The sequence below is a fragment of the Haemaphysalis longicornis genome, unplaced genomic scaffold (genome assembly GCF_048455015.1).
Source record: "Haemaphysalis longicornis isolate Haplotype H1 unplaced genomic scaffold, Haemaphysalis longicornis Haplotype H1 scaffold_9, whole genome shotgun sequence".
NCBI lineage: Eukaryota > Metazoa > Arthropoda > Arachnida > Ixodida > Ixodidae > Haemaphysalis > Haemaphysalis longicornis.
In genome coordinates, this window is record NW_027526460.1 from 5,168,512 (window position 1) to 5,192,545 (window position 24,034).

At 48.0% G+C, this 24,034-nt stretch overlaps 1 protein-coding gene across 3 annotated transcripts in view; it reads right to left on the minus strand.

Moving 5' to 3' along the window:
• The window catches only part of LOC144152287 (SWI/SNF-related matrix-associated actin-dependent regulator of chromatin subfamily A containing DEAD/H box 1-like), a 55,872-nt gene extending 31,838 nt beyond the window's left edge, over nucleotides 1–24,034 (minus strand). The window contains exons 1-8 of one of the 3 annotated variants that reach the window (XM_077683529.1): nucleotides 23,926–24,034; nucleotides 22,484–22,550; nucleotides 21,366–21,648; nucleotides 20,042–20,233; nucleotides 18,184–18,585; nucleotides 16,329–16,540; nucleotides 15,524–15,714; nucleotides 13,327–13,462 (exon numbers count right to left, since the gene is read on the minus strand). In XM_077683529.1, the coding sequence (XP_077539655.1) occupies nucleotides 13,327–13,462; nucleotides 15,524–15,714; nucleotides 16,329–16,540; nucleotides 18,184–18,585; nucleotides 20,042–20,233; nucleotides 21,366–21,602 (1,370 nt within the window). In that variant the 5' untranslated portion in view covers nucleotides 21,603–21,648; nucleotides 22,484–22,550; nucleotides 23,926–24,034. Of the gene's footprint in view, nucleotides 1–13,326; nucleotides 13,463–15,523; nucleotides 15,715–16,328; nucleotides 16,541–18,183; nucleotides 18,586–20,041; nucleotides 20,234–21,365; nucleotides 21,649–22,483; nucleotides 22,551–22,722; nucleotides 23,332–23,925 lie in introns of those variants that run through there. The other 2 variants (XM_077683528.1, XM_077683527.1) reach the window with 2 other exon arrangements.

The following is a 24,034-nucleotide window of genomic DNA, read 5'->3' on the forward strand; positions in this document are numbered from 1 at the left end:
AAAACACGAAGAGATACAGGGTGGTTCAGCGAACACTTTCAAAAATTCTTAATAATAGGCTCTTCGAGAAAAAAAGAAACCCTCTTCAGAAGGAGATTGCTAGCTGCGGCGGACGCCAGATAGTATCAAGGGTGTGCACATTAGTTAGGTGGGTAATTAAACTCTCCTAATGAACTTCTTAATTAGTGGAGTTTGGTGGTTGTTGTCAATGGTGATTTTGTGGCCCCACAGAAGGCGATTTCATATCAGTTTTTAAAACAACGAAAAAGTCGGTGTTTAAATTAAAGCCCTGTAGCGTGAGGAAACCTGCCGTTGTTTTCCGCTCAAAAACGAAACTCGGCGCTGAAGGAGCGCTAAAAGTCTTGAGCGAACACAACGTCGGCTGGTGACGTGTTTCAATGAATGTGGCGGCGAATTCGAAATGTAAGTGCAATTTTCCCCAGCTAGGAAGCCTCAGCAAGCAGCCACAGCCGCGAAAGCCCTCCTCGCCCAGCAAACAAATCTTTCCTTTGTCTGATGCGCTTTCTAACACGCAGCGATTATAAACGAACAGCAAATAAACCTAACGAAAAAAAAAAAAAGAAACGGATGGTGACGTTTCACATCTTGCACGTCTGGTAGCCGCGTCAGATGTGGTTGAGACAATAAAAAAAGAAAAGCAAAATTGTCGCCAACGCCCACTAGGACTCCCGAAACGGGCGACCGTGTTGTGGGCAATGGCTGGCCTCTTTCTTGCGCCTACCAACGAAACAAAAGATAACGCTAGCCATGGTATAAAGGGAGCGTTGATCATTGAAAAAATACAAGAGGCGATGGAGTTGATATCAGCTGATTCCCTAGCGTGGGGAATCACCAGAGCCTTATTGAATTGGGCGACACAGTCACTGCAACACGTCATCAGCGGATGTTGCAGTTGCACTAGACTTCTGGCGCACCATGTGCGCTGCGTTTCGGTTTCATGGGGGAAAAAAACTTGATTTTTGCGGGCTGCAGGGCTCTACAGAGTGCATTTTTCTTTGCTTTAAAAACTGGTCCGTTATCGTCGTCTCCGTGGCTACAAACTCGCCACTGGCAATAACCGCCAAACTTCGCTAATTAAAAAGTTCATTACACAGTTTTAGTTAATTAACTATGTAATTCGCATGTTTCTCATAACTGCTGACGTCCGCCGAACCTGATAGCTTGTTCCTTAAGAGAATTCCTATTTTTCTTGAAAAGCCTACCTTCAGGAATTTTTGAAAGTGTTCACTGAAACACCCTGTATATGTTACACCGTGTGTCCTTCCGCTTCCACGCTTTGCAATCCTTGCTAAAACAGAAAGCGAAAAAAGAACAATGAAAATGATTTTATCACACGCAACAAAAAATTTCAATGTTACGAAGGGAAACAAAAGAGCGTGGTCCAGCGTACAAAAATTTATTTTTTCGCGCTGCGATGTGCAGCACACGGAGGAAACAGAATATTGCCACGTAGCCAAGAACGACGCAAAGCTTTTCTAAACGCAGCGAACTAGCGATCTCCTGCACTACAAAAGACTAGAATGAAACACAAACGTCGAAGAAGCAGTCCGCAGTGTGACGTGAACAGATGAACGTCGATAAAGTGAGTTGCGCGGCGTTTGCTATGCATGCAATACTCTTGGAACCTTATTAATTTCAGATCCATGGAAATGGAATCGGAGAAACAAAAAATCAAGTTAGCGACAAGGTGGTACCCTTTCCATATTAAACAATATTGCCCGACGGGACGTATGACAAAAAGAGCAAACGGGCGCTCTGGTTGAAACTGCAGATAAGAAACCGGAATCGGCCAAGCGCGGTTACAAAACAAACAAAACGAACCCTAAGGGATAATTCGCGGAAATATGAAAAGTAAAACCACAAGGACGTCCCAAAGCTTTTTTACACGCGAGCCTGAGCGCAATGTAATACAAGTTTGCAAACAGGCAATGAAGCACCGCTACAACCTGACTGATATGACACAAATCCGGCGTTAAGTTAGCCTTGTACAATTCTAGGTCCACGATGCTCTCAAAAGGGTACATTGCTTTTTTCATTCTCACACACAGTGCATTTCCACACACTGTCGTACACTTATAATCGAAGCTGAAATCTCCCGTTGCTTGCCTTGGAATGGCGCCCCTCCATTTGTCACACAGCTGCCCGTCGCTCGGTCAAAAGAACAAGGAAACATTTTCTGTGGTATCGTTGTACAAGGAACGACACCCCGGGACGCAACTCATGTTCGACATCGTCGTTGCACTACTTAAGTCGCATCACAAGAGCGCGATATGCACGTTACATTTTTTTCCCGCACAAAACAAACACAACTCGTCGCGGCTCCGCCGTTCGAGCCAGCGCAACGCCGCCCGAGGAGTGACCTTAGTGAGAGGGTGGCGCCACCGCGCGGCGGCCAAACGCAGCATATGAAGCTCTCCCATTGAGTTACGGAGCAGTTTCGTGACCAGTAAAGCATTGAAGGACTCTGGTTCTACCTAATTTGCGTCTGCTTCTGCCAGCCTCCGCCAATCGCAGAGCTTAGCTCATGTGACGACATAGGTTCTGTTGCGGGAAATGAGCTGGTGGGTCGCATGACCATTCCCGTTTTTCCTAATTATGTAGCTTATTTGAGCGAAGTTTACGTTAAAAGTGGTGTCAGTATGATTCTAACGAGACAAGCTTTTGAATGAACCAAACTTGTGTTTTCTCTTCATGGCTCCTTTAAACTGCACAAGCACCAAAATGCAATCATTAAACTACAGCCATCACTATGAAACACAGCTGCAATAGACAAATTTTTATAACTCATAAAGCCCATCACACAAACTGCATGAAAATAAAGGGAAGATAAACTATTGGTTCATTCCTACTAAACGCATTCAGCTATTTCAAAACAACTTTAACAGCTCACGACACTTATGAGAATTCCACACTGCACACGAAATACGCAGCCTCAGTACATGCATAGTCAGTTTCTCTGATGCCACTTAGTGTAGCGATGGGAACATACACACCATAAGCTTAGTAGGCATAGTAAAAAGCTGCGCGCGTGCGTATTTTTGGCAATGTATAAAAAACTACGTGGTCATGTTGCGGGGCCACACATTTCCGGCTTCCTTCAACGACGTGGTTCAAAATCCACCAATCATGCAGTTTCGATGTTTATTTAGCCCTCTTATACGTTTCAAAAATGCTACTGATGATTACGACCAACCAATGAGCCAAGAAACGAAACGCAACCACATTTGATTACCTCAACAATACTCGCACTCGTTCATACTTTTGTATGTTCGATAATGCACAAACAGAACGCCATAGGCACCCGTCTCTCGCAGGAAGGCATGTTCATACCGATTTTCTTAAAGCAACCCAACCCAGTCTCGGATAATTGTGCACGAACGTTTACTTCTTCGCGAGTCTCTGCAATAATGGTTTAATCATACCTGTTTACGCCAGGGGGAAAAAAACGCCACACCGCTGCTCCGTTCGTACCCCGGCAGGCTAAAGCAATGCGCGAATCGGCAAGGAAAGATACCTTACATTGTAAGATTTGGCAATCGTCTTAATAACGTGTTCGGCTGTACGAGCGGCCATATCCGGCCAAAAAACACGCCGCACACGTTTGCACGATCCGCGTCGGGCCGGACGGACACCACGTAGGCCTGCGCTCAACATCGGGCGCAGCCTACGCTCACAGCAACAAACGAAAACGCTTGCAACTTGTCACCGCTACTGCCGTAGACGAAAGCAAATCGCATTATTTCTTCACAAAGGTTGCGTTACACCGACACAATTTCCACAATCACACCAGCAACAGATGCAGCTTCGACGCTTTGCCGTTCTCAGATCGAGTTCGTTGACGACGTTCCGAGTACGTAAAACAGCCCACCAGTGCCACCACGATTTCCTCACGTACGTACAAACCACGACGCGGCGAGACACACACGGGACAGGTTACGATAAGCGGCTTCTTGATGCACTACAGCCCATTCATAACACAAATCGCCTACAGAGCTGTTGGTTCTCGGCAACCTCGTTGTCGCTCGACAGCGCAGCAGCGGTGGGGAAGCGAGCGCGGCCATGTTGGAAGTAGTTCTCCTTTCAAACGTACGTCGCAGGCGTCACACAAACGGCGAGACGCCATTGGTTGCGGATAACACAAAATCCCTTTGATCTTGAAAAGCCGCTGCAGAGTTAAGCTGTCACCAACTATAGTACCCTGTTTTAACCATCAGAGGCTGTGGCACTGGCTAAAGGGACACTAAAGGGTAAAAAGAAGTTGGCCTGTATCGATAGATAACCATGCCGAGAATCTAAATAGACTACCCTCGCAACTAGCAGTTGCTTAATACAACACAAAATGCCAGAAACGTGAAAACGGGTGTCGCCGCCCCGTACGCTTTGAGGTACCATGGTTTGTGACGTCACAACAGTTGTGAACAGTGAGATCTCATTAAGGGAACATCTCCCGTATTTTCTGGTGTATAAGTCGCAGTTTTTAGATGCAAAGCATCTCTTGCTCGGGGCTATGTCTGGCGTCCGTCCGTTGTCCGCACCTCTCCCCCTACACTATAGAAAAAAGAAATAGTTAGCGGCGCCCGGTTTCGATCCCACGACTCTCTGGCCACAACGGGAGGTACGCAGTGCCCTTCAGGACACAACAAACAGGACCGGGACAGGAGCAAGTGCTACGAACGCGCCTTATGTCCTTGACTCATTCAAACTCATTCATTCAAGAAGCTACTGATACAACGAAGGCACGCGAAGCTGAACGTCAATGGAAACGACGAACTAAAAACTTCAGAGGAGGATGTTGAATTTCCCGTGGGAAAGCTGTGGCGGGAAGCGCCACGCGCCTTGCAGCTCAACCAGCCCCGTCCACAGCGCCTCGAATGCTGATTGTGGCAGGATGCCCCTAGGGATTGGCCAACCAAAGAATCCATCACGAGATAGCTTAGCGTTCAACCACCGTCGTCATCTTCTTGTAGGGGAACCGATGAAGAAGGAGAAGAATACAAAGCTGCGAAGAGGAGGGAGTGTACGTTACTCTCGCCCCGCCCGCAGCACCTCTGATAATGATTGCGGCAGGATGCCCCTAGGGGTTGGCCAAGCAAAAAATCCATTACGAGATAGCTTCGTGTTCAACCACCGTCGTCATCTTCCCTAAGAAGAAGGAGAAGACAAAGCTGCGAAGAGGAGGGCGTGTACATAGCTCTCAGCCGGTGCACCAATGTCAACAACCTTTACCTCACCAACGCTGACGGAGACTACCAATTCTACCACAGAGACGACAACATCGACAAGAACATGATGGACGAGTTTCGGCACCTCGGGAACCACCGCCTACTCACCGTAACACAACAGTACTTGCATGCCTTTGCCACCGGTGTGGACCCGGACGCGGAATTCCCTCTGGCGCTAGTAAACACGAGATCACTCAACATAACGGCAACACAATGGAACCACACAGAACCGCCACGACGCTTCGCATCCTCATCAGGGTTCCCCACGGGACGATGGTGTAATTTTTTAGATGCGACGCTGAGAGGAGCATCTCTTGCCGGCGGCCCTGTCCTCCGTGCGTCCGTCGTCCGCATCCGCACAGCTGCGTCTCTCCTCCGCTCGCCTCCTCTCCTCTCTCCGATAGCGAACACTCTTTCCCAACATCTGCAATTGCGCTGCGCGCGGTGCCGCGCGCGGCTGTGCACTGTGTGCATGTGCAGTACTCTCTCTCTCCGCGGTCTCCTCTCCTTCGAGCATGCTGCTCATAGAAGCGGAGTGCCGCGCTCCGGCCGGTCTCTTAGTCGACAGTCGACGGTCGTCCGCATTTGCGCTTGCTCTCTTGCCGTACCCGACGACTGCTTGATGCGACGCCAATGGAGCCCCCTTCAGTGTCGCATCACACCAGGGTTTCCGCGAGGGGAGGTGGGCGTAATTTTTTTCTGAAATTTTCGTTGGTGCGTCTTATCCACCGGTGTTATGGAATAAATCTGGTTCGTGGCGGCCGCACGTGGTCTGCGCTCTAAAAGGTGCCTGTGTGCTGCATGATGTCAGCGCACGTTAAGAGACACAGCTCTATGGTCTAAATGAATCCGAAGCCCACCGCTATGGCGCTTCTTATAGCCGATATGTCGCCTCTGGGCGTTAAACCGAACAATTTGCAGCTTTTTCTGGTCAAAAACAATGATAATGGGCTGCGACAACCGCGCGCCTCCTTCCGCCACACAGAGTAACTACAGTTCAGAATAAATTCGAAGTAACATCAAATTGGGTTGCAAAAACAAAGTACAGCTCATAAATTATTACAGACAGTTTTACTCTGAAGGAGGTAAACGTGCTGCTAATTTTTCAAATGACAAATTGCTGATAACAAGTTTCAATTTTCGGGCTGCTTCCATTCGCGTAAATTCCATTTTTGACCGCCATGACACCTTCATTGCGCTGATCGTTGCGTCATGCTTCCCTCACAGGTGTAGCATCCGTCGTGTCTTAGTTCTCACTAACCATGACGCCGCCTGCAAGGCGAAAAAGTTACGATTCGAAGTTCAAGCTACGTGCAGTTGCATTTGCACAAGAACATACAGTTAAACCTCGTTATAACGAAATTGAAGGGGCGCCGCGATTTGCTCGTTATAGCCAATATTTCGTTATAGCCGTAGCCGACATTTACTGCAAATATTATGCATTGTAGTTACCTAAAACAAAAAGCGGGCGAAATAGCATCTTGCGGCACGGCGATAGTCAGTAAAATAAACACATTCCGGAGGTAAAAAGGAAAAGTCACGAACCTACTTTCTTGCAGTTCAAAACTCGTATTTCAAACAGACTTGGCTACGAAGTCCGTAATTGGACATTGATGCACCTTCCTGATGCGAGCGATGGCTTACATCTTCGCCGCCCTCGTGCGCGCCGCAGTAGCGACGCAGCACGTCCGCCGCATCTAGTCCCTCCGACGCCGTCCTTAGCTCTTCTTTTCAAGCCATGTGCAACAGCGCTGACGATGTAATCTCGGTTGCTCACAATGGTGGACAGCGTACTCGTCCACACGTCAGTCTCTTGCCACCTTACCACGGAGTGCACCTTACATTCCTTCGCGCCCGATGCGACGGCTTTTATCATAGCCGCCTTCTGTTCAAGAGTGATAGTTTTTCGCTTTCGCTTCCCGCCTGTCGCACTCGCGCTGTTGGAATCACGCCGGCAGTACGATAAAAGATAAGGCTGAAGACTGCCAAAACCCACGCACACACAACTACGCAGCGACGTCGGCGATACGAACAGGGGAGGAGGGGTGGGGGAGGAAGGCGACGCAACCGCGCGCGCCGTGTGCATTGGGGTTTTTCTCGAGCTCACCGCGGATAGTCCGCGGATTCCCCGAAGCCATAGGGATACGTGGGAAAATCGAACGTCGGACTGCTTCTCAGGGAGCCCGTGGTGAGTCCGACACTGTAAATCGAAGGGCCCCATTGTCTGCATGGCGTGCGCAGGGAGAGGGGGGGGGCTTCGCGGGCGCAGCGTCCGCATGGCGCGCCAGCCAGCTTTGCGCACGTGGCGGGAGTTTTGAACTGCTAATACAGTTGCCGCGTCACGCACCGTCTCAAATCCGCGTTGCGCACTGTTGTAAAATTAGCTCAAAATTTGATTTCTCAACGAAATTTGTTCGTTATATCCCGTAACGGGGAAATTTTACCTCGGTAAAACGAGGTTTTAAATACATTGGTTTCTATGGGGACTTTCAAGGGGAATTACGATTTGCTCGTTATATCCATTATTTCGTTATAGCCCGTCTCGTTATGACGAGGTTTAAGGGGGGACGTGGCTTTCAAAATCAACTTTTTTATTTCTTTGTGGATTTTGATGAAAATTGGCACAGCAACTGGAAATGCTTCCGTGATAACACCATAAAAATTTCAAACTAATATTTTGAAAACTTTTTTATGTATTAAATTTTCTTTCTGTTCCGCTTGTACCGAGCTTGAGCGGCTTATAAAACACGATAGAAAACTTGTTCGAAGTGCTTTGCATTCCCAAATGAATGGACGAGGTCGTGACAGTTTTAGAATTTTTTTTTTTACAACACAATGTTTTTTAGTTTTCATTTTTTTAGAGGTTAATGTGCAATAGGCATGTTGACTGTGAACGATTATTTGAATAAAAAAATCACGAAAAACAAATCTGGAAAACCAAGAGTGTCACGACCTGAACTGTTCATCAAGGAATGTAATGCAAGAAACGGAATCAAAATAGACCCAGCGGTCACAAAGAAATCCCTGGTACAAGCGACACAGGTGGCAAAAAAAACTGTTTTGAGAAAACGGCTTCCGAAGTTGCAACATAGGTTTCACTTATCAAAAGCCGTCACGGTTGTAGCCTTTCATGTCCTTTTGAACATGGGGCTTCTGGAATGCTTTGCCTTGAAATTGGAGTGCCTTTTACAGCCTTTCTCTTTCTAGAAAACATCATTTTCAGCTCCTCTGTGAAGAGTACATACCCCATGGTGCACTTTGCAGACCAAACGAAGAGGGAGATGGGTTTCAATGGGCTTTCAATGCAAAGTAGGTTAGCTGGTTGGCTGTATCGCACTGAACAGCCTCCTTTTGCAGTGTTGTCACCACGGCAACAAGTTAAACATTTTTTTTTACTTAAATTTGAACATTTTTGGCTTTTTTTTTGTTTTATCATCTGCCTGGCACAGCAACTTAGTACTCATACGTGCAGGTGTTCATTGCCAAAAGTTTGCATACCAAAAGGATGAAAATGAGCTATTTTGAAGCTTGGTAGAGTATTCTGCATGACTCCCAACTTCAATGCAAGACCATATTTTTTTACTACTTTTGACATTCAAGGCATCCAATATTTCTCGCAGCAAAGCCAGTATGCCCTAAGCAATGGTATCAATAATTTCACTAAAAAATCACTGTTAAATGCTGCGACAGTAACGTACATTTTTAATGCAGAGAACATATTTTTATTCCTATATTACTAACTCAAACCTGTTTGCATGAAAATTACAAGTGCACGGGAAACGTTGCGCAAGGAAGGCGATATGGCTCGCGCGCATCGCAGCGCACGCTTACCGCGACATATCGAACTTTGATTATACCTGATATGGCTGGTCAGGTCGCTTTTAAGATTAAATCTAACGTCGCAGGCATTAAGTACAACTACTGCCGTTCAATCGTAACCGGTTGCCCAGTCATGTGCTGCTCCAATGCGCGTCGGCAATGCCGTGCGCGCCGCAGCGTTTGACGCGTCGACCGTTTCTTTCTCAAGGCTAGCGAGGCCACAGTCAAAACACAGCAATAACTAAGCGTGTAAACATCGCAAACCCGACTAAAAGTTCACTTCACGAACCGTTATCGCAAGCGCGCACACCGCGTCACCCTCCGGGGTCTGGCGACGGTAGAGTCACGCGCACCACGAAGCGTTCGATGACCTCCTCCTTTCGAGCCACACAACTTCCCGTAATCTGGCTCGTTATCTCTGGCATTCCCACCGCGATAACGTCCGTGTTGAATACCATAGATTGAACAGAAACTCGGCCGAGCGAAGCGGCGAAAATGAACTCAAACCGCTCGCTCCGCAGCACAGGCGGCCGCCATCTTGCGTTGCGCCCGTGACATCCAATCAGGAGGGTCGTTGTTCTGCGCCCCGACCGAAGGACCAATAGCGCTTCAGCATCTATTTCTAGCTTCGTTTGTGCGTCGTTTCTTTTCTGCCGTTTGTGCGTTTGTGAATGAACGAAGATAAAAGAGACGAGCGGAACCGGAAAGACGATCGCTCGGCCGATCTAACCATATCAAAATGGCCGCGTTCAGTGGAACCGTTGCGGAGATAGAGCGCTCCGAAAATTGCCGTTTTTTCGCCCTTTTGCGCTGATAGTTTGTCACCGCGCCTGACAAAAGTATTTTTTTCTGCCACTTTGCGACGCTTTTCAGCGTAAAAACTTTGCAGACGCATAGAATAGGAAACATAGAAGCCGAATATGTGGGTTTCAAAAAAACGATGTTTTGGTCATTTTTCCGAAGTTGAAAGCCGCGTCCCCCCTTAACTGTATAAACCGGGCAGCGGGAAGGCAGTTCAAAGTTCGTGAAAAAATGATACGGGACTGGCGCAAAGCCACCAGCATGCTCCAGACTATGAAATCTACAAAGACGGCCAACCGCGACAAGAAAGCACGCTAGCCCGAGCTCGAGGATCGTCTGCGCACGTGGGTGCTCGAGCAATGAACCAAGGGCAGGGGGCCGTCTACAATGCAGCTCGGTCTCAAGGTGAAGACACTTGCGACAGAGGCTGTTGGATTTACAGGCGGTCCGTCGTGGTGTTTTCGCTTTATGTGGCGCAATAGTTGTAGCTGGGTTCATAAAGGCCGGGCTGATCCCGTCCGCGAGCGGTGACGATGTTGACGAAGAAGACATAAGTTAGTCGGAGGACGACAGTGATGCGCCTGTGAAATTCCCATTTGAAGTTGCTGAATTATTTGTTAGCGAGTCGGAAGAAGAAGGCTTTGATGGTTTTGCCTAAACGCCGTCTGTAAATACATGTCATCTGTGTGTATCAATAAACCATTTCTGAGAAGTTAGTTCTGTCTAGATTTTGGACGGTAGATGCATGTGTCTAGCACTGTTTACCGGGGGATGCGTTCAGATGCAGTGGCCGCCGCAACGATGTACTTTCGCCGCACTTTTAACGAACTGATCCTCTATAAGTTTACGTAATTAACAAGTGCGTCTTGCACACTGGTACGTCTTATACACCGGTGCGACTTATATATGTTTTTTTTTTTTCGGGAGAACTGTCGTTTTGAGGGTGAGACTTATACAAAGGTGCGAGTTATAGACCGGAAAGTACGGTATAGATGGTATTCGTTGAAAAGTTTAGCGGTCAATTTCTTTTGCTTGGCAACACTGGAAACGGCCACAGACATGGCCGATGCGCCACGGACACGGCGCAGCCTGGGCCACTGCGACCCCACGCCGAATAAAAAAATACACCGGCGTGCGTCATCTGCTCCGTTCCAATCCGATTCTAATCTGTGGCGCCAACAGGGATGTTATTAATCGCACTCACAGTGAACTCGACGCAATACTTTGTGTTCGGCGAAGAGTTCGTAACGTGAAACACAGTCATGTGTTTCACAGTCGTACTTAGCTGGACAAGTGCCGCCATCCCGCGGAGCCCGTCATAACGAGCGACCGCGCACCGTGGCCTCCGCGATCGCGGAGGCCACGTGGCGCACTCACACGGTTACATGGAGAAGAAGAGGGGTGCCTGATCTGGGGGCCGTGCGCACAACGTCGCCTAGCAACAGACGCTTGGCCACAGATATGGTGGCGCACACTTGGTTGCCTTCATGCATTCCACGCAATTGAATACCGAGGATATACAGCGGAATCTCAGTCATACAAATCTCAAGAGGCGGCAAAAATATTCGTATCACGCAAAGATTCGTATCATCAGAAAACGAGAAAAAATGGAATCGTCCCGCGCATGTGGCAGGCGGCGGCAACATGGCGTCGGCTCTTGCCGTGATGAGGTGCAAGTAGCTTCAGCGGCCGCTTGTAACCTTTTGTTAAAACACAGCTCAAGGTGTAAACTAAATTTCTCATGCGGGAAAGGAGCTCACAGTGTGGGTGAAAACTGCGCTATAAAATGCCATCCGCACCAAATTACCGCCGTGGAGGTGGCCCAGCCAGCTGCTGCGAGCGGTTCGAAATTGCCGCCGTGAGGCACACGTCTCCCCATTGGCGCAAGTCTTGAGGCTCCTCCCACTGCCGTTCACGGCAACCGAGGCAGACGCTGGCACCGGGGTGCCGGCCGAATCGTCAACGCGGGAGTGAAAAGAACACGTGCTCATTGTCGACGCGACGTGCGTGCACAAAGCATGCGATTCGTGCGCATCGGCGTTGCGCGCGCGTTATTTTCACGGCGCGTTGACGATTTTGCTCCTGTGACAGATTCTACATCGCTCAGAAAATGACACCCGACGCGCGCGGCAGTGGGAGGAGCGCTCTTCATGGCAGCAATTTGAAAACGCTCCGGAAAGCCCGCTGGCCCCGCGCCAGGTTTGCGCAGTTGCGGTTACCACGGTTAACCACGGTTGCGGATATTTGATTGGCGCTTTTCCTAGCCGCGCGGACGATGCTTTATAGTGTTGTTTTCGCCCACATTATCAGCTCCTTTACTGTACAAGCAACTTCATTTGTTCCTTAAGTGGCATCTTAAAGAGCGGTCAGAAGCGGTCGGTCAAGCTACCCGCACCGCTTCGCGGCCGGTGACGCTGCCATGTTGCCGCTGCTTGCCACGCCACGCGCAGCATGCGGGTGGTATTTGCAGCGGCATCGCGTGCCTTTGGCGTGCGCAGCGCGTTTTTGTGAGCAGAAAACGCTCCATGCTCTTCACACTTCAACATAATTGATGCGCAAGTGGCGCAGCCACTTGCGCATCAAGGCGACAACAGGGTAACTAGAGCGCGGGGCATAGACCTCAGAAGCGAGGAATACGGAGAAGGCAAAATGGCGAAGGTATTCACCGTCAGTAATGAGGGAACGTTTGATTGCCGTGGTTTATTTAAAAAGTGTGGCACCCAAGCTGCAGCCAGCGGAAACGAAAGGTACAGAGGGAACAGGTATTGTAGCAGGAGATAAAAGAAGGGAGGGACAAAGACCAGGCGTTGAGAGGGCGAAATGTTCTGTTCGTTCGGAACAGCACCTCTCCTGCCGCTATTGTAAACACTTCACGAGGAGGATTACCGTCAGCGGGGGAGGACTAATGCTTTTGAGCCTGCGCGCAACCAAGGCTGCACGGACCAACACTCCCGCCTCCCGTCCACGCTGCAGTCGTCGTGGCTCGCGTGTTCGTATCACTCGCACCGGAGTGATAAATGCGTACGAATCATTCGAATTTTTTTACATTGCATACAATAGATTTTCGCCGGGGAATTTTGAAAATTTGTATCACAACGAAATTCATATCAACCGAATTCGTATCACCAAGATTCCACTGTATGTTTTCCTGGCAAAAACAGTTATTGGGTGGTTGAAAACATAAATCTAAATCAAAACTTCACGAATCTAAATCAAAAGCACCCTCTCGTAAGTGGCAGTATCGCATGGCTTCCAGGTCGTGACATGCTGTTTAACACAAAGAAAAACACCACCTGCAAATATCGCTCATTTTTCAAGACCAATCATTCTGAACACGCTGCTAAAAATCAAATTTGTTGCAACTGGCACTACAAAACGACCGCTTAACTGTGCTGAAGAGTGGGACGCGACACAAAACATGAGCACATCAATTGCCACACCAATAAAGCCCAGAGGAACTCACGTTGTGATGAGTATGTCAAAACTGGATTCCCCCTCAAGAATCTCGTACTTCAGATCGCGCCGGTCTTTCTGGCTGCCATGGTAGACGAGGACGTGGAACGAAGGGCACCACAGGGTGAACTCCCTCATCCAATTCTCTGCGTTGACAAAACACACAGAGAAAACACGTCGCTCTTGATAGCGCTAGGAGTGGACCCCTTACATTCTGCAAACTCCCTGTATTTGCACTTTATTTCACTGCAGCGGTATTTCAATGGGTTTGCTTCCCCTAAAATGCACAATTCTTTACTGTAGCCTCTTCCCTCACAAATCCAACCACCCCCTCATTGACTTTGGCCTTTCTGTACCGTAAAAGCTGGAATTAACTTCAACTGTACTATGGGAAAAAAGTTGTGGCATGACTTGAATGTTACTCCGTGGTGAAATTTACTCCAGTAGAGAACTCAGAGGCACAAGTGGCAAGTACCATGTAAACCAGAATATAAATTGAGATTTTTTCATAAAAACCCAAGCTAAAGTCACCCCTCGTCTTTAGCCGAATGTGAGGCGTCGTATGTATGTTTGTGAAAGCCGCAAACGGCCATATCCACAGCCAATACTGGGCATTTTTTTGCCATTCTTGCTGTGCCCTTTGTGTGCTTTTTCTGCATGCATACGACCCATCCCAATATTTCTGTTTGCTTCAACACCACATCTGATTTGTTAGTATTTTAATTTTTTTGAATTGTTGAAGAATGAGTGGCAGCATGCGAAGGCAGTTTTCAGCTGTTAATTGACTTTGCTGAAGTAAATGGCAACGAGTGAGTAGTATATAAACGAGTGGGTTTCCACGAGTGAGTAGTATGTAAACCTCTGTAACACAAGAACTACTGAAGGTATCACCATGAAATTTTAAATTTCACCACTTGGAGTCTTTTCCAATGTGCTTGCCAAATTTCATCACTCTACACCAAAAAACAAAAAAGTTCACTCCGATGCCTGACGAGGGGATCGGAGTGAACTTTTTTGTTTTTGCAGCAACGTGACAGTTCCATTCCCGAAGCTCGCAAGTTCACTGTGAAACAGCAATAGCTCAGCGTTTTATAACATCGCAATGAGTTTAAAAGTTCACTTCACAAACCCAGATTGTAGATGCACGCACTGCGTTTCCCACTCAAGGACAAACCAAGGCAAAGCCGTAGGCAAGTTTTTGATGCGTCTTTCGAGCCGTGCACTTCCCGTAATATGGCGCACGATCTAAAGCATTATCACCATGATAACGATAACGACAACAGATGAAACCAGTAAACGGGAACCGAGCCGACCGCGAAACCAAGGAAAACATAGACGTGCGAACTGCGCATCAGATGAACCGCCCGGTGGCCATCTCGTTGTTGCCATGGCGACACCCAACCAGGAGAGCCGTTTTAGCAAATGCGGCCGGATAGCCAATCGCGTATTATAATCTATTAGTTGTTTCGTTTCACTGTCTCTCTTTTCCTGCCATTTGTGCATTTGTGAGAGAGTGACAATGAAAGCAGTGACCGCAAAGCGGAACAAGACTTCTAAAGCGAACAAGATGGTGGAGATCGGTGGTGTCGTTCCGGAGATACAGCGCTGCGAAAATTGCTGTGTTTTCGTCATTTTGTATTTCTCACCTCGGCTGACATAAATATTTTTCTTTGGCACTTTGCGATGGTTTTCAACGGGGAAACTTTGTAAACACATGGAATATAAACGTGCAATCCGAAAATGTAACTTCCGGAAAAACGATTTTTTGGCCCCCTTTTCGTGATCTGATGTAAGCAAAGGGCACATAGCTGCACAAGGAGAACTTGTCAGCCAAAGATAACATTCGAATATGAAAAATTTTAAGCTCGTTGAAATTGTCCTTGCACTACGACCGCACTGAACAGCTCTCAATTCCCTTCAGCAAAAGTACAATTGGGAGCCTTTGTACCGTTCAAAAATGTCGCCGCATGAATACAGATCACTGTTTGTGGTCCGTCTGGACCCAGAGAAAGAACCAGGCCTTGGTGCTGACCTCACCTCCCCTTGCACACATCCGTTCGTAAGGAGGGGAGGACAGCTTGAGCAATCCCACTACCTGCACTATGGTCATGAAATCCAAACTGGAGAGCACCTGACCCAGGAAAATACCTCAGCTACACTACCTACGAAGCGCCAAAGAGTGAGCGCATCGCTATTATCTTGCCCACCCAGGGTGGAGGAGGGGACCACGACCAGGTGTGGGGTGGGCTCGCCCAGCTGCTTGAGGTGGGCCAGGAAGGCGATGGCCTGGATGGTCTTGCCCAGGCCCATCTCGTCCGCCAGGATGCCGTTCACCTCCTGCTTGTGCAGCACCGACAGCCAGTTGAGCCCAATCAGCTGGTACGGGGACAGGTGCAGGCTGCGCCACCCACAAGAAGGGCACCCGAGGAGGCATGAGCATGGGCACAGTGCACCTCCAACGTCAATACTGACAGAATACGGCACAAGAACCAAGCACCATCGCTCCACTAAAGTGTTGTCCCGCTTGCACTTTCGTCAAGCACAGCGGGCCAACATTATAGTTGCGACTACAAACACATGCACGCATGTGACACAGACATGGCATGTTTGTAATCAAATAAAAAAGAGCTGAATCCTCTCGCCACCCCCGAAGGGTGGCACTTTCACAGCTGCAACCATTTCAATTTCAATCGGTGCTGAAACACATATGCGATGTCACTCTGTGACGTAGATCTGTAGCCACCTAGTTCTTCACATCACAGTGCAACCAAACCTCCAACTATTGCAAATGAACCAATAAAACAAAAATTTATTAATACCGCTAACAAAATATTAACTACAGCGCTGTAACCATCACATTCATTATACAGTACTCAGATAACGTTATAGAAAAACATAGCTCCACCAAGCTGTGATGAGAACTAACTAGGAGGACAGAGCACACTGCGGCCACAATTTGAGGCAAGGAAGAAATAGTTGAGCATGGAACTCCCAGTGGCAGCTTGCAATCACCTGGAGTTGAGCAGGGACGGCTGGGTCTTGATGTACTCGTCCGAGTCCTCGCTGTCCCCGCTGACGAGGTGCGAGACGATCTGCTGCATCCTCTCCGAGATGCCCTGGCAGCGCGCCATCAGTCGGCTCACCACTTCCCGCGTGTGCAGCAGGTTCTTGGCACTGTTCAGCAGGGCCGGCGTCAGGTTCTTGCACGTCTCCAGCTTGTGCACCTGAACTCCCCCCCCCACACGTGTGACGACGAGCGCAGAGCACGGTGAAAAGGTGTCCACACTCTTCCATCTTTGAGTCTGATGGAGACTGTTTTAAAGCACCGCAACAAGTGCCTTCATAAATGTATTCCTGAGCAATGCACATAACTCCTGAACAAATGCAGCTATATATAGAAACCAATTGAACCATTGAAATCGGCATAAAAAAGTGCTCAATGCTGTTGGTTTTCATCCAACTTGCACCAAACATTAGGCTAATTGTCTGAACACACACCTCACCTTCGTTACTTGGCCACCCCCTCTCCCTCCCTACATGTAGAGGTAACACACTGGCTACATCACTGCCCATATAGAACTGGCTTTTGGCTCGCATTAACCGTCGTCGCAACCTCTTCCATAAGTTGGCTTTCCCTCATCGTGCATATGCTCGCAGTGAAGCAACCTTTAGAGGCCATGATGCAAGTTGCTAACAAGGATGCATGCTGGCATGAAACCCTTGAATCCTCATTTATTCCATGCCTCCAAGCAGCACTTGCTGGTTTAATTTGACACCTGCTGCTGCTACTTTGAAAGTAAATGTTTGCACAACGAAAAAAGAGGGACACCTAAGCCCTTTTTACGACTTGTTAATGTGAAAGCCTGAATGTCCACCCGAACGCTGCTGAGTGCATCACGGAACATTGCAAAGTATTATGTACAGAACAAAGTACAGAACACCTTGACTCTCTAGTGACTGTTGTGCCGCACGGCTGGAGGAGTGAAAGTGGCCAGACTGCGAAGTGCATGCTACAGAATGTGCGGCACAGCCAATGAAAATTTATTGGCTGCTTTTACGGGGCAATGGCTTCTTCTCTCAAGGATCCACTTCATCCTTTCGTAAGTAATTTCCATAAAACCCCACATTGACTTCTGGCCTAAGAACGTCACAAATTGCAACAATCATTTAAGCCAGTAAGCAGTCCCACTTAGCAATATGCCAGTCAAATGCCATGTCAGATTGTCATAATTAGTTCAGAAAACAAGGGAATTCAAATTTGGCAATATCACATGCAAAATTTGCCCTTGATTTAGAGAGAGCACTGTGAATTAGTTCAACTGGATTCTTTAACAAGCACTAAACACTAATAGTAACTGTGGCTTAATTACTACAGTGAATCACAAAAACAATACAGCATGTGCGATACAATGCAATCAATGACGCTGTGCAAGCATAAACAAAGCAATAAATGGCAATCAATGTTGTAAAAGCATAGAGGAAGAACAGATGCGCACAACAAGGCAGAGCTTCGTCACCCTCCCACTTAACCTTAGATCCGTAAGAGTGACTTTACATGTTTAATGTATCCTCACTATTCAATGAGTTTTTAACAGGAAGCACTGAGGAAGAAAGATGCAAAAGAGCTATTAAAACAAGAAAAACAAAATGAATGTGTGTTGAGGCATCACTAACAGGTGAATGCCAGACAACTGTTAGCCTGTATATAAAGTAGCAAATAAAGAATTATGCGCTACCGCGCATATTTACAAATATTTTATCTCTATACTTACAAAACCACTGCATTCCGAAAGCCAAAAGATGGAAATTTTAGACTAGATACGCGCCACACATGTGTCGTCCCTAATCCCTGTTTGAGCCCACCCACCAGGGTCTTCCACGTCTTGTACGGCCGGTTCTCCACGAGGGCCTCGGCCTTCTTGCGGCTGCAGCCCGGCACTGCGAGCAGCTCGTTGAGCGAAGCCTCGTCGAAGAACTCGGTGAGCACGCGCTTGGTCTCCAGCATGGCGGGCGTATCGGCCCGCTCGGCGTCGCCGTCCTCGCTGTCCCCGTCCGAGTGGTAGATGTCCTCGTTGCGGTAGTCGTCGTCGTCGCTGTCCTCCTCCACCCGCGTCGTCTTGGCCTTCTTGGGCCGCGGCTTCTGCTGCTGCTGGGGCTCGCTCGCCTTCAGGGCGTTGAAGGCCTTGAACTTGGACAGGCCCCCCCCGCTGGGGTTCTTCCCCGAGGCGGCGTTGCCGGACTTGGTCACAACGTGCGCCTGCAATTTCACCTGAGCCATGCAATGCAGCACAGCACGAGAAGAACCCCCCTGCTTTCAAACACACACAAGGGCAAGCCCAAAGAATAAAGACAGATGGGGGGACAGTGAAACATCAGCAACCAACTTTGGACTGGCATGTTGGCAGGGCACGGACTGCACCCTTTGTTTTCCCTGTCATGATAAAGCCCTCCAGCAGCTTGCAGCAGGACTGAGTAGCAAAATGTCGGGCGTAGGCAAGTGCAAACTGACACGACTTTTTGAAAAGAGGCACCCAATGTTTGCGAAGCTCTTTTATCAGGCTCGAAAAAAGCATTCACTTGTCCTCACTGGCCACTTGGGGACATAAAGAGCACATGGCACGAATTCAACCATGCTTGTGCTATTCCATGCCTACACCTCACCAGCAATGAACAGGGCTGAACAAACTTTATGTCCCTGTCACACGGCAGAATTACACGTGCCATTTTAGTGAAATGAATTACTGAGAACAGTTTTGGGGCAAACCACAAGATATCAAACATGACAAAGCCTAACATTTTGAGGCGTAAAAGCTATTACAAAAGCACTTTGTACTTGTTCTGGTCAATTTGCTGCAACAGCAAGACCTAAAACTAGAAGGAGTTCAATGAAAGCTACATTTACACGCTGTTGTATGACAGCGATATAAAGGGCCCGAAATGAGCAGTCTGCAAGTTTAACAAGCAATTTTCCTGTTACAACAGGTGGCCACCAGCTTGCATTCACCTGATGTTACTTTGAAGGCTTTAATGCGAGGGAAGAGAAAGCAGTGACAAATTTGGAAACTGCCTCACACATGACCACAAAATTTATCCCGGCTACAGGATCACTCTTCGAAGGGGCTTTTAACGACACCATTTACAGCTCCAAAAACGGCATAGCACAGTTAATAACCGATCCACAACATCAGCCACGGACCTGTCTGTGGCTGGTGCAGTTGCTGACATGGCAGGTCGTAACGCCTATCGGGAGATACCAATTTTGGCGAAGAAACTGATTCTGTTGCTGTCTACGCTACACCTATAAAAATCATGCTTGAACAGATATTTCTCCTATTTCAATAGCCAAAATGCACCTCAATCATTCAAAGGCAAACAAATTTGGTGTCGAGGCAACGAGAGGCCCCAGTGCGTGAGCTGCGAACAACGCAGGAAGAGGGGGTTACAAGCAGACTCGGGCCATCTCGGGTTCTTCAACATATACTTGATGTCGTACATGCTGGTGCTTCTGTCTTAAGCCATTGAAAAAAAGACAGCTCCCTCATCTTGAACACCACTGCCTCTCCGTGTGGGTAAGGTAAAGAGCCACTAATGACAATTGTTGAAACAAAAAAGACCCCCCCCCCCCCCCCTTGAACGCACAAGTGTGCGCGCACAGAGAGAGAGAGAGAGAGAGAGAGAGAGAGAGAGAGAGAGAGAGAGAGAGAGAGAGAGAGAGAGAGACTCACTTTAGGCGTGACCTCCCTGTCCTCTGCAGCATCAAAGTCTGCTCCCTTGCTGCCCAGGGATGAAGAGACTGTTTTGAAGCGCACATTGTTCTTCGGGGTCTGGCTCTTATTGTTGGCCGAGGAGACTTTGAGTATATGCAGCCGAGCCTGGCTGACATCCCACTTGCAAGCCACCAGCGCATCCTGAACATCCTACATTGCAGAGGGCGGGGACAAAGAAAAACAATCGTAATTCCGGTCTTTGGGAAGGAGGGAGCAACAGTTTGTCATTCTTTCCCACTGCCCACAGAGCTCTGGTTCCCAACATTCCCCAGTCCCTCCTGGTGAGTGGGCCATTCTTGCTAGGGACACCCCTTATGCACCTATTATCCTCTGCTGAAGCACGCACGTGTAGACGGGAGAAAGCAAGGAACAGCCAACCGTGGTACAGCCCAGAATCCAAAACATGAGCCCCCAAAACGTGCTCCGAGGCATTGCCACATGTCACAAGTAGGAAATTTGGCTGACTTCCTTTTTGCTCACGCTTCGAGTGAACATGTGCACTTCTCAATTCTCAGATTTTGGTGTGCACTGAAGCTGCATCTGCGCTACGAGGTCCACCGTAGTGGAAGGCTATAGATTAATTCAGATGTCCGGAGGACCCAATTCACATGCCCCGAGATTGCAACACACAGGTGTTTGTGTTTCTCAGCTCCTATGATTGAACCTACATCCTTGGGATCAGCAGTACGCCATAGCTACTCAGCCACTGTCATGGAAAGTGCACACAGCAAGGCCCAATGCAATGCACCATTTATAAACTAACTTCATACAAATTTACAAGCTGTCTAGAACCTCCATTAGCTGCCTAATTTCTGCATGCCATGGTCATCTTTTTTTGCAAAAACGTACTAGTGGCATTTCTGGTTTTGTTCAAGAAAAGGCCATTCTCACAAGAGTTGGTGAGTTCTTATCATTATCTTAACTTAAATTATATTACCAATTTTTTTTCTTTTTGCCAATGGCCCAAAGAATTGACAGCCACTGTGATAGTTGCTGACAAAAACGAGCGCAGGACACAGCAACGCTAACAACTCTTTTGTTACTAACGAGTTGCTAGTAGTGCCACGTCCCGTCCACTTCGTGTGTGCTTCGTCCCTCCAAGTTTATTTTCACCATGATTGACCAACTTGTCTAAGAAATAACACACATCATTATTGCACCACTCATAACGCACGATGAATCAAACTAAAGCAACTGACTCACGCTTTCAGAGCATTGTGCACACTATACAGACACCGATGGCATTTAAAGGCACCACTCGTGAAAGTAGTACAATACCAACCATGATGTCCGCACTTCTAAACTCTTCCATCAGCTGCTTGAGACTCTTCTCCTTGTCAGTCATGTACCTGGTGGACTCGTCCGAACTGTATCCGTCGCTGACATGACCATCTTCCCCCTTGCTGGGGGGATTCTCCGCAGCGTCATTAGTGCACCCTCCATCTTCCTCCTCCGAGCTGCTTGAGAGAACACGCTTACGCTTCACGCCATTGCCCGCTATCACCTCGCTCTCTTCCATGTCGATAGTTGAACAGGTTGCTTGAGTGTCGGGCGACTCCTGCCCACTGTTGCAAAGAAAGAGAAGGAAGCAAGAGGTTCCATGTTGCAGCTCCCTTTTAACCAATACATGGACACTGGTGGACTTGACAATGTGTGCTGAATGTAAGCAAGTACAGCCCTGCCCGGTGAAGTTTCAAAATCGAAAATACTAGAAGACTGAAACCTTTTAGTGTACAAATATTCTCTTTTAATTAAGGTTCATATCATAAACTCTACCCACGACTGATTGCAAGTGCTCTTAAATTTGTTTTTTTCCTTTCGACCCTGAATCCATGACAGGCTCTGAGACGGACAAAATTTATAATCAATGTGCCTTATTTACTAAGACGACCCCAGAAACCATTACCACAGCTATTTGCCTTAGCAAGGGGCAGGGAGCTGACTACTAGCAGTAATATGGCTCCTGAAACAAGGCAGGAGTCATGTCATACACACAGCAGAAAAGTAACGTCTGTTAGGTTGTGCATTAACACGTTCGGACTGCAGTGTCTAACAAATACGTGGTTATTCCCCATACTCAAAAAGATGCTTCAGGGATTGTGAGAGCCGCAAATTTAACATCTTAGAGGAACACATTGCTCTAAGAACTGGACGAGTTTCTAAGCAGTTATAATATAAATTTAATACGATAATATTACAAGAAAACGTATTTCTGTAGTAACTGCGCTTGTGGTTGCACTTCCAATTCACGAGATGTATTTTTAGCGCAAAAGAGCCAGACTGTCACTGCGACTACAATGGCACGTCCTTTAGTTAAAGGGTTATCGTAGCTCATACAAACTGTGTTTTAAACCCGATCGGCCAACTTCAAAATAAAACGAAAACAGAAGCTTTGCTTGCCTTTGGTTCGGGTCTCGACCAGCCTTCTTCAAAGCAGATTCTGGAGTCTCAGGAATGACTAAGCTATCTGCAAAAAAACAGAAAGGCTCTATGTGCAAGATGGACCTCAAACCATGTATCTTCAGCACAATGAAAAGCAAGTTTTAACGGCGCGAACACCACAGGCTGCACCGAGCGAAAGGGACTCGGCGTGACACGACTTGACGCCACAGGCAGCAGGCGACTGTCGGAATCCTCACCTTCCGTTTGACTTGGCGGGGAATGCGGCTCCTCCTCCGGACACTTGTCGCGCAACGGACTACTGGAAGCATCGACGCTCTGCGGCGAACATTTCTTCTGCCGCCTAAACTGTCTCAGTGTATTCAACAGGCTCGGGGAGCCATTCGTGACGGCCGAATCAGACATGGCAGTAATTAACTAGGCAGTCATCACACGCACACACTCGGGACCAGGCAGTCGCTACGTGTCAACTTCGGCTTAACTCAGCTGCACTTAGTACCGAAGGCTTGGTACCACAGCTCGAAAAACAGACCCAACTAAAACCGACTTACGTGCGCCACCGACAAGTAACAGGTCAACACACTTCATTCAAAAACGCCGTGCACGTTGTCATCGCGGAGCAGCACTATGTATGCGAACAAAGACCAACAGTGGGCGATCAATTCAAAACGTATTTTCACGCCACCTACAAAAAACGCAGCAACAATCCCTCAACCTTATTCCCAAACAGGTAACAGCGACGGCATCCACGCGGATAACGACGAGGTAAAAGGCACTTGCGGAGATGTCAACCGCGGCCCCGCGTTTCAGCTAACAGCAGCCCCCACAGATCTCCCGAGCCAACGGTGGCCGCCGCGGCGCTGTGGTACGCAGACCAGTCGCTAAAACGTAAAAACTAAGCCTAATGCACAGTTTCTTCCAAAATATGCAAAGATTGGGAAAATATTTCCCAAAGTAAACCTACAAACCGACCTTGCGAACAAAAATAATGGCAGAACGCGGCCCGGGGCAAACAAAAACAAGCAATGACCCCGATGCGGGTTTATCACGCGGTCCACTTGCTGAACACGGAAGTGTCCAAGTGCGGCGCGTAACTCAACAGGCGGCAAAAAAAGAACGAGTACGATTATATACGCTAGTTCCAACAGCGTTATATCGGTTCTGAGCCGCAATATTACTTTGGCATGTTTAGCTGGTGTCAGCTACGAACATGTGCCTACCGTCGGAACCGGCGCCCTAATTTATGCGGCGACATGCTTGATTTCATTCATACATATCGGTTACTTTTGAAAGCACTGGAAGTTCCTCTGAAGTATATTGTAGATTATAAATAAGCAGCAAGCTTTGTTTGCACCATCCAAGTCCTCTTGGAACTAATACGAGATCAGAAAATTGGCAATTTCACTGGTCAGGTGCGTGCACTGTAGCAGCGAAATGCTCACCCAGTTTCGTTTCTCCGGAAACCTGCTCAGCCTCCACCTAGAGCAGCGGTTACTAACCCAAACACGAGGTCCTCCCACCGTCGGGTCTGTTTTTACTAGCTGCACGACG